The sequence below is a fragment of the Diadema setosum genome, chromosome 1 (genome assembly GCF_964275005.1).
Source record: "Diadema setosum chromosome 1, eeDiaSeto1, whole genome shotgun sequence".
NCBI lineage: Eukaryota > Metazoa > Echinodermata > Echinoidea > Diadematoida > Diadematidae > Diadema > Diadema setosum.
Genome location: NC_092685.1, coordinates 36,409,845 through 36,423,811, shown reverse-complemented (window position 1 = coordinate 36,423,811; position 13,967 = coordinate 36,409,845). Strand labels below are relative to the sequence as shown.

Sequence of the window (13,967 nt, the reverse complement as noted above, 5' to 3'; positions counted from 1 at the left end):
AAAAAAAAATTTTTCATACTTTTAAGGTCTGATTTTCCGCCGAAAGTTGTCTGACAAGCAAAAAAAAAAAAGCAACAAGAACAAAAAGTCTTTAGGTTGTTGCTGCCACTTTTCTCCCACTTTATATTTCATGCAAAAGAGTGGGGCATCCGATCCCTGTAAAGTGTGTGTGTGTGTGTGGGGGGGGGGGGGGGAGGGGGGCACAAAGCTTCTCTCCCCCCCCCCCCCCACCCAAAAAAAAAAAAAAAAAAGGCTGCGCCGGTCCGGTTATGGGCTTGTAATCGTGGTGATGGTGACCATCCCCCCCACTCCTCAGTATGGATTTACGCCGTTGGTAGACAATGGGCCGAATGCATAAACGCTAGCAATTGCTTGTGCTAGCCTTTTACTCGAATCCGTATGCATAAAAACAAGCAATTGCTTGCAAGCAGAAGCTTTTGCTAGCAAGCACAAGCTATTGCTTGCTGTCCGCAAGCAATTGCTTAGAGACCAAGCATTTGCTTAAAAACGTATGCATAAAACATACCATTTGCTAGTTCTTGCTAGCAATTACTTACGATTTTCCAAGCTCTGTAAAATGAGCTTGAGCTTTTGCTTGAACCGGAACGTTCCCTTTTAAGTATCATTTTCATATTTATGAAAGAAAGACCACACTTGTGAAGGAGTGATATAAATCTACAAGAAATTACTCATAAGTAGTGTAGGAAACTTTTTTCATTTCAACAACGAGAATGTCCGGTGGTTAGCACGCAAAATGTGATGAAAAACAGGTAGGATGTCTGACTTCGGTGGAGAGCGAGGAGACCTCTCTCCACGTGCGATCTGGCAGATCCGGGCTGCTGTAAGCTGCAGTGATGGGAATCAGCCAGTATACGTGTGTGTGTATAGATGTGTGTGTATGTGTCTGTGTGTGCATTTCATAGCTCTTCTGCTATGTCAGGAAATGTTTTCACACACACATGCCCTTTCAAATACATGCTGCCACACTCGCCTTTGTTCTTGTGTTCGCACAGGCGTGACATCCCTTTTGTTGAAAACGCAAGCAATTGCTTATGCGGGACAAGCAAAAGGTATTGGCATAAGCAAAAGATTATGCATATGGATTTGAGCAATTGCTTGAGCTAGACCTTTTGCTAGACGAGCTTCTGCTTTTGCTTGAAGCAATTGCTTACAAGCAATTGCTTGTTTTATGCATTCGGCCCATAGGTAAAGGCACGGGGGTGGGCGAATAGAAATTGCTCAAATATTGCTGAAATAGATATCACAATTACTCGACTGTACGTGTCTGAACGCTAATCTGACATATTAATAATAAAGAACTTTACTTGAAGATGATACCATATTAGTTTCATTTGGCGGAAATAAGGAGAAAAGTGATAAAACCGGCTTTCCATGAGGGTAAAATTTCAAACACTTTCACAAAATACAGCTCAGATTTACACTATTGCACATAATTGCACGAGGGGCCCACAATCTACAAGCTTTGTCTTCTTAGTGGGTCCCTCCATTTTTCGAATTTTGCATACTGTATAATTACTTCTAATCACTTGAGTTATATGATAGTGTATAATTATTATAAGGTGGTACAATCATTGTATATACATTCTTTCATGTTATACTTTACGCACCTTAATTTCTGTTATCAAAAAAGTGATGTTCATATCTTTTTTTGTCGGAAAATGAAATAAAACATTGAATTGAATTGAATTATTTTCGAACGGAATTTACTTTTGTTTTATATGCTTTATCATTAGGTGAAATTTCATTGCATTTGATATATAAACGAGCAGCATATACCCGATATTATGTTAGCGTTAAAAATGAATCTTCAGATTGCTCGGAAAGATGGCGGCTTCAAGCATCGAACATCAAAGGCACAAATGCATCTGTGGAATTCTTTTGTCCATCCATAGAAAACTGACAGCTGATTGAATAATATTATAGTCAGTTGTAACTCCATCTCTCGAACCTCCTTGGCCTAACTGTCGTGCTTCCATGTTCAAAAGACATTGCAGGTAAACATGCAAGTTATGTCCACTATTCTGGGGAAGGCGCATTCCAATGTCTTTTGTTAATCAAGTAGTTCCTGAATTTGGGAGCGTTATGAATGTCAGGGGACTGAGAAAACAGAGGTACATTATGTACTGTATACAACAGTAAGAACTGGTTCTTGATTTCAAGAATTTTGAACTGTATTTCAGAGAAAATTTTGAAATCTTGTATGCAACTTGGTGGTAATCGCGTATGGAATAATAAGTTTTTTTTTTTTCTTCTTCTTCAAATCTCCTTTTTATTAATACCTCCGGACTGAATATCAATAGACAGTAGTCATAAAAAAGGCAATATTTAACAATTTTGCGTATATTAAGTGCTTAATATTGTTTGCCGGGTTTAACACTCTATTGTCAAATCTTACGAATTTAGTATTTGGCAATTGCGTGTTTCTGCCTGTTTAAGTATTTTACAGTTAAAGAAGTACAATTTTGACTACATTTCTTCTGTGTCCTATATTTATATTCTTTCCACATTGAACAATTGCTGCTGAAAATATTAGAGGGACAACGCATTGCTGCTGGCTAGGTATGTAGTATTTTAGGAATGATGCATACTTAAACAGAAGTGCTGTCTTATGCCCTAGCAATTTATCAACACCTGCAGTAGAATGCATAACTTCTCGGCGGGATGGAGCATGTGCAAAAGAAAAGATTCTCGTTTCTTCTCCTTCTCTGACACCTCCCTGCTGTGGATACTGTCAATGACGCGTAATCCCGGAACGTAAAGTAATGTGTAATTTGCCAAAGCGGTTAACGTTTCTTTATTCAAATGAAGCCTTTCGACCGTCGAATATCATGCAAATGCATGTAAAGCTCGGGGCTATTGCTATGCTGTAGGGATTCGCAGAGATACGCCGGAGCCGACTTTTATTTTAAACATGTAAAAAAAAAAAAAAGCTCCAGCGTATCTGTGCGAAACTAGCCACTGAAAACAAAGAACGTCAAACTTGGTGATTGTTATGAACTATTCTTAAGCATTAGCAACGGATCCGAACGCTTTTCAATTTTTTTTTTTAATTCGTTGGGCAGTCGTCTCGATATAAGGCTTTAGAGAAGGAGCGAAGTCTCTTCGCACTTTGTGCAATTTTTTTCGTAGGTTCATTGCATGACAATTCTTGAATGCTTACAGACATTCCACTGTCTTTGACTGTGCTCTAAGCCGCTCTTTTACAGAGTTTGAATATATCACGGAGACCGCCGTTCAGAAGAAATGTGGAAATCCTGTGTGGGACTTGGGAGTAATATGGCAGGGAACAAATCCCTTCAGTTTTTCTTCACTAAAAAAAAAAAAAAAAAATCGATCAACTACCTTGCGCACAAAATGGCTTCGTTTGCGAAGTTTAGAACTTGAACGTGAAATCTTTTTGATTATGAAATGTAATTGGCTAAAACAGGGCCCTTCTTATGTGTATACTTAAGTATTATGCTACAGTTAACGAAGTAGGCCTACATTTTTTTAACTGATTTTTGTTCACTTGTCCTGTTCTCTATACACATTGCTGCCGAAGGTATTGAAAGGGGCATCGAACTGCTGCTCGCTCGGTTTGCTGTGATCATGGACCTACTACACACATGGGCTAGAAACGAAGGTCTTTCTTTGATCCCATCATCACCACCGCCACCCGATTACTAGTATGTACTTTTTAATGAGTATATTCAGGTGCTTGGATAATGACGATTGTGCAATCGTGCATCGTCACTGACAAAAGAACCATTTTCCTCATCCCTTGCTCATCGCGGTCTTATTTTGCTGAGGTGCTTTTTCAGACTCAACAGTCTTTGAATAAACACCAATGAAAGGGAGCAGCAAACCCGAAAACATAACAGTTTTCCTGTCACAAAATTGAAAATTACTGAAGTGGACACAATGATAGGACATACATGTCATCTACGGTTACTGTCCATGTTTACTCTGGAACAATGTGCGAAAAAATGGGGAAAATTAGATTACAAATCACAATCAACCTGCCAAAATAATTGCTTTCTCTTGTATAGCACGCGCATTTCGCAAATGAAATTACTTGAGCAACAATTTCCCAATGTACACTACAACTGCACATATATTTTTCTTGATTTAAGAGAATCACTATCTTCTGCGCATGTATTTTTTTTTTAATTTCTCACATCGTCGTCTTGTTTTTAACCAGACTGGCTATCGGCGGTGATGATATGGTCAATGCAGGAAAGGACGCTTCAAATGCTTTTGTTACGCTTTTGACAGAAACAGGTGCATGAATTATTAACGAGCGATGAATGTCCATTTGTAGTAGGTCCATGCTGTGATTGAGGAACAATGCATATTTAAACAGGAACGCTGTGTTTCGTCAAAGCATAGACCAACTACAAACCGGGCATTAGTATATGCTCACAAAATGTGTGAAGCGTATACTATGAAACCGGGCATATGCCTACAAAATGTGTGAAATGCTGAACCATGAAACCGGGTAAATGCCCACAAAATGTGTGAAGCATCATACCATGAAACCGCGAGCATATGCCTATATGTGTGATTAATGCTGAACCATGGAGCCGAGCATATGCCCACAAAATGTGTAAAGTATCATACCATGAAACCGGGCATATGCCTATGAACTGTGTGAAATATTATACCATGAAACCGGGCATATGCCTACAAAATGTGTGAAATGTTGTATCATGAAACCGGGTATATGCCCACGAAATGTGTGAAGTATTATTCCATGAAACCGGGCATATGCCTATGAAATGTGTGAAATATTATACCATGAAACCGGGCCACATTCCTACAAAATATGTGAGTAGGCCTATTATGCCATGAATCCAGACATATTATTATGCCCATGAAACCGGGATTTAGTATGCAGTGCAGTTTCAGTCATTCAGTTCATATATAGAATATAGATGTGTACATACATTTAACTTTTATAAAATGGACGTTTTATATCTGTACTCACTCATTGGGCCCACAGGCAAGCATTTATCAATGAAACATTATTATATACCTATCACTAACGTCGAATTAAATGTGTTAGAGGATTCCATAATTAAATATTTATGATGGAGTGGAAACGAGTGTGAAAACTGTTGGTGTACATCAGTATAGCATATATACTCGAGTATTCTAAGTATTATAAAATGATAGTGTCACAATGCAGAAACAACAATGAAACGAATAAAATCAAGCTCTTCCCTTCTCTTCATTTATTGATTTCTACTACAACAAAAAATACTTCCAATATACTAAATAGTTTAAAAGCAACATTGCCATTTTTAAAGATGCACCTTGAATACTCTTTAACTTGAATACTTCAAAGTGGCCATGAAGGGGTATTGTGAGATAGAGAATGTAAACCGAGTGGCGGCTACAAGGTCATAAATAACGTCGAGAGATAAACAAGAGTGTAACCTCCATAGGAAAAAACAAATTTATACAAAGACTTAAATTCGGTGACGAAGGAACAACGAGGAAACACAGAAGAAGAAGAAAAAAATACCCGACGAAGTACAGTTATCTGTGGGGATAGGTCGAAAAGCCGGAGGAATTCATTTTGAGAGCTACATACGTTAATACCTTAAAAAGAAATTTCTCTCTCAGCATGCTTTAAAGGGATGGTATGTATGAGCGGAGGTGATGATTAGACTTTAACTTTCTGCAAGATACCAAGAAACCACACAGTCATGATATAGTACAGAACATACCATTCTAAGAGGAATTCAAATTGTATTAGATGAATTCGGTTTGGGTATGGTTGAGACATCCAAAAACAAAGTAAAATAAAGCCATCCTAATAAAAGGTGGGTCACATGCACCTTTTATTAGGATTGTTTTGTTTTGGATATCTCAGCCTTTTCAAAACCGATTTTTATCAAATAAACATTAAATCCCTCTTGGAATTACATGCTTTTTCATATTTCATAAGAGGTTTCTCATTTTCTCATCAAAAAGTGTTAGAAACCTGAAGGTAGGTCTCAGCAAAAACTATATGATCCCTTTAAAACAATTTCGACAGAGGGTGCGCTTATATAGCTACTGGCACGCATCGCTACATAAGCATAATTGTTTTATCACTTTCATTATCAGAAAAATCAGGAACATGTCAAACTATCAGAAATGGTAATACCTCACAGGAGAACTTTTACGAATTCATCCGTTCAATAATTTACCATTACAAATCATTCGCACCAGCTGGTCTCCATTAAGTTTATTCATGCTTTCTCTGCTACATATATCGACGTCTACTACCATTATGTAGTTTCCTTCCATGAGTGGTATCGTGACTCCCTTACATGCCAAACTATCAGAAATGGTAATACCTCACAGGAGAACTTTTACGAATTCATCCGTTCAATAATTTACCATTACAAATCATTCGCACCAGCTGGTCTCCATTAAATTTATTCATGCTCTCTCTGCTACATTATATCGACGTCTACTACCATTATGTAGTTTCCTTCCATGAGTGGTATCATGACTCCGTAAGTATACGAATCACCAACTTTTGTCAAACCATTCACAATGAAAAAGCTAAAGAGAAATGGGGGAGGGGGAGGGCGAGAGAGATGGCTGACTTAAAAATGAATATTGAAAAATTGAATTGAAAAACTGACAAAATTGAACAAAAACGTCTTTCATTTTACTTCTTTCTACAGTCAAACGCTGAGGTAGCCTTTATTGCGTTCATCATTTACTGTACAATTCATACAACCCATTATTAATACATATATTGAAAGGAGAGGGGGGGGGGGAGATGGAGAGAGAGAGAGAGATAAATGCGCTTCATTGACTTTAGCTAATCATTTTCTGGCTGTCTTCATCAAATGAAATCTGCATACTTGCGTTATCTTAATTTTTAATGTGTGTAGCATAAACCACACACACACACACACACACATGAAACCGACGACGAAATTTCACCATACAAATATGAAAAATGAGTGCAACTCTATGCACGATATTTCAGAATGAACATGTATAAAACATGACACACAATATCGCATGTGGCTCCGTGTCATATAGAGGTTTGCAATCATTGTCGGCCGCAATAATTGCATTTACCGTATGGTAGCAGCCAGGAATCAACAGATCAGATCTGAGCAGCTCAATTGTTGCCGCAGTAATTCCTAGTACTGCAGTTTACAAATCTATTGCAAACATCTGCATGAAACAGCCCATAGGCCAACAATCTTGAATAGAAACTACTAAATTTTCTTACACAATAAAGATAATGTTCTTAATAAAGTTGACTATTTACAAAATATGCAGTGATGTATTTGAGATTGCATTCTATTTACACACTTCATTATGCCATATTGAAAAACTCACAAGTACAAAAAAAAAAAAAAAAACCTTCAATCTCTCATGAATTTACTTGATAACAACTCGTAAATAGAATACAAAACCTCCAACGTACATGCCCATACACGACGAAATACATACTTATGAAATGCGAATGTATAGGGCCTACCACTTGTCATTCTTAAATCTGTGCGAACTAATGCATAGAGCGCAAAGTTACACGCCTAAATCATTCTGTATAATGAAATAGATGAGTTCCTATCAATAATACCGATGTAAAGGTGTTCCACAGTCCATCCCACTGAATTTCCTCAAAGACTAGTGATTGACGCCGAAGAACCCTTTCCAACAAAGTATAAGATTCTACTGGATCGCTTTTATTACATAGACAGTTTTTCAGAGGGTTTTTTTTTTTCTGCCGAAAGTGCAAGCTCATTGGCGATCATAATCATATCATGGGTTCTTAAGAAAGTTTATGTACGAAAGCCCGCAAAAATGACTTCCGTTGTACAAAGGACATATTGCACATTTACCATCACACAACTATATTACAAAAGTGAAAGTTCATTCTAATATCTCTCAAGTCAATGGGCCGAATGCATAAAACAAGCAATTGCTTGTAAGCAATTGCTTTAAGCAAAAGCACAAGCTCGTCTAGCAAAAGGTCTAGCTCAAGCAATAGCTTAAATCCATATGCATAACCTTTTGCTTGTACTTATACCTTTTGCTTGTCCCGCACAAGCAATTGCTTGCGTTTTCAACAAAAGGGACGTCACGCCTGTGCGAACACAAGAACAAAGGAGTGTGGCTGCATGTATTTAGGGGTATGTGTGTGCGGAAACATTTCCTGACATAGCAGAAGAGCTGTGAAATAACACTCATAAATGCACACACAGACGCATACACACAACTACACACACACATGTATTACTGGCTGATTCCACCACTGCTTACAGTAGCCCGATCTTCCAGATCACACGTGGAGAGAGGTCTCTTTGCTCTCCACCGAAGTCAGACGTCCTACCTGTTTTTCATCATATTTTGCGTGCTAATCACTGGACATTCCCGTTGTTGAAATGAAAAAGTTTCTTACTCTACTAATGAGTAATTTCTTGTAGATTTATACCACTTCTTCACAAGTGTGGTTTTTCTTTCATGAATATGAAAATGATACTTAAAAGGGAACGTCCCAGTTAAGCAAAAACTCAAGCTCATTTTACAGAGCTTGGAAAATCGTAAGCAATTGCTAGCAAGAACTAGCAAAAGGTATGTTTTATGCATACGTTTTTAAGCAAATGCTTGGCCTCTAAGCAATTGCTTGCGGGCAGCAAGCAATTACTTGTGCTTGCTAGCAAAAGCTTCTGCTCGCAAGCAATTGCTTGTTTTTATGCATACGGATTCGAGTAAAAGGCTAGCACAAGCAATTGCTAGCGTTTATGCATCCGGCCCAATCAATCACCAAAAATATTTACCATACTGTGAACAACTTTGGCCCTTACAAGCGGCACATCAAGTGAAACCTTAATTTTACATATCATATCGGCGGATGATGTTGGGTGTCTAATTCATTTCAATAAGCTAAGACAACATAACCGCTCGTGAAAAATACAATCAAGCAATCATTGTAGAAAATGGCTCTGTATTTTTAGTTCTTACAATATTGTATGAATACCTTCCAACATCTGATTAACCATGAAACTTCAATTTTAATTGCATATCCGCCTTTTTACCAATTTCCAAGTCGACAACGTAACCTGGTTTGTCCAAACCTTCAGAAAGTTTATCATCAATCACTGCCGTGTGTATAGGCTTGGCGTTCACTAAAACAAAGAAAGTGTAAACTACCATCTCAGGCAATGTTAGGAAAATCTCAGGAAATGTAAATTGTATCCCTGTAGATCATTTTGGCAGATATGGTGAAGCGATTTTAAGTGGTAAAGTTCTCCCTGTGACGCGTTGTATGACCAAAATGGTGGCATCAGTCGCTGAATGGTACAATCAGGGCTCCACTAGATAGCACGCCCAGCCTTGAAGGCGTTAGCAACCTTAGTAGCTCGTCGCAACCTCGTCTCTTCATCAATGACCCGCTTGCGCTCATCTGCAACAAAAATCCCAAGGGAAGAAATAAGAAATGATAAAAACTCAACAGATGATGAAAAATAAACAATAGCCAAATACTAGTACTGGTGCAGACGAGTTTCCACCAAAACAGAAAGTGCCTTTAATCACATTGGTAAAATCAGATCAGTATTACCAATCAGTAAAAGGTCGAGTGGGTCGAGTGAGTGCATACACTACAAAATTCTAAAAACATAATGAAATACTACAGCATTTATGTTTCGTCTTCCACGGCTTTTAACAGTAATAGAGGACTTAAAATTCATACCTAATCGTTCGAGAAACGATACTGCTCTACTAGAATGAAGGCCAACATTAGGACGTCCTTATTTTTAATGATGTGAAATATTCACAATAATATCCCTCGTATTCCAAAAAACTACCTATCAGGAACGTCACTAGCAAACGGCAATTCCAAGAATTTAAGAGGACTTTAATGCAAGAGAGTCAAGGCTGGGTGACCAAGGTGACTATTTCTCGAGGCTCATGGAACCTCGGTCATATTTACCAACTTTTGGTCTGTCTCTCTGTCTCTGTCTCTCTCTCTCTCTTTCTCTTCTTTTTTTATATGCTGGTTATGTAAGACCATTACCCTCGTTGAAAACATTATAAAAAAGAGGCTTGATTTTTTCTTTCATATATATATATATATATATATATATATATATATATATGTAATCTCTCTCTCTCTCTCTATATATATATATATATAAAACCCATTTTCTATGCTCAAAGTTTTCGCTATATATATATATATATATACATATATATATATATATATATATATCAATGCTCTCAATATCAACATCATTGTAAAAGATGACATACACGTGCCCTCGTGCACTGTTACAACGCACCACGTAGGTGCCTATGAATCGTTTTAAATTATTACATTACCCCGGACAATAAGTTCCGATTTTGATTTTTATTGTAATTTTAATGAATATGATTACTTAGGAATAATCATGCAAAAATACATAATGAAAAAGCATTCAACTACGACGACGAAAACAACAATAACAACAAAGAAGAGATATTCAATTTAAATAAGCAAACCTTACATGCAAAGAGCACCATATAAACGCCCCAGGTGATGCTCCAGATCCAGCCAATGAGGAGGAAGGTAATGGTGAAGAGCTGAGACACGCCCACACAGATGTTGGTGCAACATGGACCGATGAGGTCGTCCTGCTTGTTGTTTGGTTGCTGAGAGCCACAACACAACATGCTGATTCCAGCTAAGATGGTGCCTATGAATAGGACGGTCATAAATAGGATATGTGGATTACATCTTAAAATACCGTCACACCAATGACAAAGAACCGTCTGAAAACAAGTGACAATAATATGCTGGAAAATTATGATGGTCAATGTTTACACATTTTTTTTTGTATAATTTTTGTAGTTTTCTTCAGAATAATCGATAAAATGCTGAGTATTTTTTATGAACATCATTCGGAGAAACCCGAATTCTATACGAGTTTCACTTCATAACTGATTCGTTTGCTTTTAAAAGGCTGAACAAAAATAAAGAAGATAAACCAGAGCAAAAAACGTTTTTTCCAACACTGTCGGAGAATAGTGGTATTCATATCAATGAAATGAAACAAAGCGTCTTAAAAATGTAAAATGCTTAAAACTGCATGAATTACCAGTTGATGATTTTCTTACAATTTGTGGTCATATTTTTTAAACTTTAAAACTGCTTCTTTTCTTTTTCTCTTTTTTTTTTTGGTCGATTTACTGTTAAACCGAAAGAAAATTGGTTTTGAAAAGAGCATGCTTACTGATCTTGGGCAAAGTTTGTTATCAGCTGTGATATCAGCTCTGATAATTTTTATTAGCACCATAAAATGCCTTAGGTTTCACCATCGTGTTAGGTATAATAGTCTTGTCTGCCAACAACGGATTAACATAGTATGTGTACACTTTCATCTTTGTTTTTCTATGGAAACACTCTTCTAGGTAGGCCTACCTTGTACACCCAGCACTTTAAGTATCATTTGCCCTAAAGTGAAACCTTGGTGAGAACAATTAAAAATTCAATAAAGTAACACACAAACGGAAACTGCTCGAACAGTTAACAGCCTGAAGTGAAAAGCAAAAAACAGCTGGTGTGTATATCAAACATTCAATAATTAATGTCCAACTTGTTGATAAGATGCTGCGTCAACAGAGCCTTTCCAAAACCGGGCAGAACCCGCTCACGAGAACAAAACACTCGACTGAAATTCCTGGTTGCCATGATGTTGTAGGTACCAAACGAGATGAATACCATCCTCATCATGACAAGTCACCATAGATACGCATTTGAATGATAAGTAATATAACACACTCATGAAGCCGAGGAGTTAGCTGATGTAATAGCAGATCCCCTGATTTTAAGGTATATGGAGTGGATCGGATATCTAAATTCATTTATGCCACTCTAACAATAGCAAGCTATTAATATTCATGAGAAAAACACGGTGAAATATTGCAATTTTCTGAAATCATCATTTTTTTTTTGGTCAAATTCTGTCAAACTTACGTTTCAGGTAATTTTGTGATGAGTTCTGATATAAACTGGCTGTGTCCCTGCTATTGTTAACTATCCAAAAAAACCTAGTCATTTTATTGTGATATATGGCAATTGCCATTACATATGTACTTTCAATCTAAAAACGACGTCTGGCTGTCGAGTGCAAGGTAGCGATGCTCTGAATGACAAAAGTACGGGCATGAATGAATTAAGGCACCTGCGCTCAATCGATTTCCATCAATCTTTCTAACAACGATTGCATTGTGACTTCCTCGCAAACAAGTGTAAAAAATGAATGATAATGCACACAGTGAAAGGTATGAGCAAAACGCCATTTTGTATTTTAAAACGAGGTGATAGGTTCTTTGTGCGTCATCTTCGACAATCAATCTGCCGATTTTAAAACTGCATGACTGCCTCGAACCAACGTGTGCTGTTCAACTTGCCACTCTCGTGGTTGATTGTTCAAGTTTTTGATTTATTGTTGCTGTTTTTACTTGGATATTTTTCATTTGTTTGTTTGTTTGTTGTGTGTGTTTGTTTGTTTGTCTGTTTGTTTTTAGCAGGCCTTATAGCATAATGCGTGAAGACATAGCTTCACTTTCCTGATGTACGTGTACCTATCCCGTATATATTTCACTCGTTTAAATCAATTTCATTCCATTTTGCAACAGACGATACCACATGAAAATACAAAGTTCATAAAACCATCGCATACAATAGCATGATAAGCCCAAATAGCATGGCTTCAAGAGCGAGAAAAACACGGAAACTAAACAGCAACTAAGATAGCTATCACACCTACATCTTTTGCCAAAGCCCTCAATCACCTTTCAATCGGGACTCACCTAAACCAGGAACAAGAATGTTGAGAAGGAACAGGATCCATGCCAGATGGACGGGAAGAGAGGGCACTGCTGCTAGGAGAGGATTATCTACCGTGTTGACACTTGTAAACTGCGCTTGCGTTGTGGGATCCTTGCCCGTCCCTGGCAACTCGGTAAAGGATGATCCGGTTCCTATGGCAACGAGAGCCGACGCTACTCTACCTCCGGACACCTGCGAAAACCTCGATTCCGGTCTGGACCCGTATCTGGAGCCTGGTCGGGATCCTTGTAGGGAGCCTGGTCTTGAGTGTCTGGTCCACGTAGAATTCTGACTGAGGTTGTCGCCCTCCATTCTTTCCACCCGTCCGTTTTCCATCACTTCGGAGGTGGGTCCCACCGAGGTGATCACTACCTCCGGATTCTCCTGCGCATCCTGGGTTCCACTGGGCACGGCTACGTGTTTCTGAGACCCAGAAACCTCCCGCGGGATCTCAAGTAAAGTTGTTACCGGTGGCTGGGCCGAAGACAGCTTGGCCTTCCATTTTACAGTGGCGTTGCACACTGCCGAGGATTTGGGGATTTCACTCGTCACCGGCATCTGGTTTGGGAGGGGCACCTCGGGGTCCACCCTCGGGTTTGGAACACTTTCGCTGAGGAGCTCCACCCTGTCGCCCATCGTTGGTTCATTCACAGTCACTGGTTTCCGAGTGACGAAATATGGTAACTTTACGTAATCAACGATAGGTTTTTTGTTTTGTTTTGTTTTGTTTTGTTTTGCGGTTGCCAACAGCTATTAGCATTTGTCAAGTGCATTTGTATTCGTCCATGTGCTGGTCATCGCAACCTACAAGAGATAATAAAAAGACACAAAGGATTGTAATCTTTCAAGTGAGCAGAATGTGAAACTCCACTATGTATTCAATTTGACTATGTCCCCCATATACACAAAAAAGAAAAATAATAATAATCAGAAAGCAAAAACAAACACAGATTAGGAACATTGGCATTTGCAATGCACCGGAAATAGAATACCAAAAAATACGTGTTTTGTGAAACGCTTTTCCAAAACAGCAGTTTCTATCAATATGACACATTTATATACAAGTATGACCAAGGAGGTTCTCTTATACCTCCTTGGTATGACAAGGTTTCTGCATTTAAAGCATCATGAA

At 38.2% G+C, this 13,967-nt stretch overlaps 1 protein-coding gene across 1 annotated transcript; it reads right to left on the bottom strand.

The window, feature by feature from the left end:
- Positions 1 to 9,338: 9,338 nt before the first annotated feature.
- On the bottom strand, positions 9,339 to 13,471 carry LOC140234055 (uncharacterized). Its single transcript, XM_072314169.1, has 3 exons — positions 12,817 to 13,471; positions 10,509 to 10,697; positions 9,339 to 9,427 (listed from the first exon to the last, which is right to left on the bottom strand). Exons 1-3 carry the CDS (start codon positions 13,469 to 13,471, stop codon positions 9,339 to 9,341), a joined length of 933 nt encoding a protein of 310 aa, XP_072170270.1.
- Between the last annotated feature and the right edge of the window lie 496 nt (positions 13,472 to 13,967).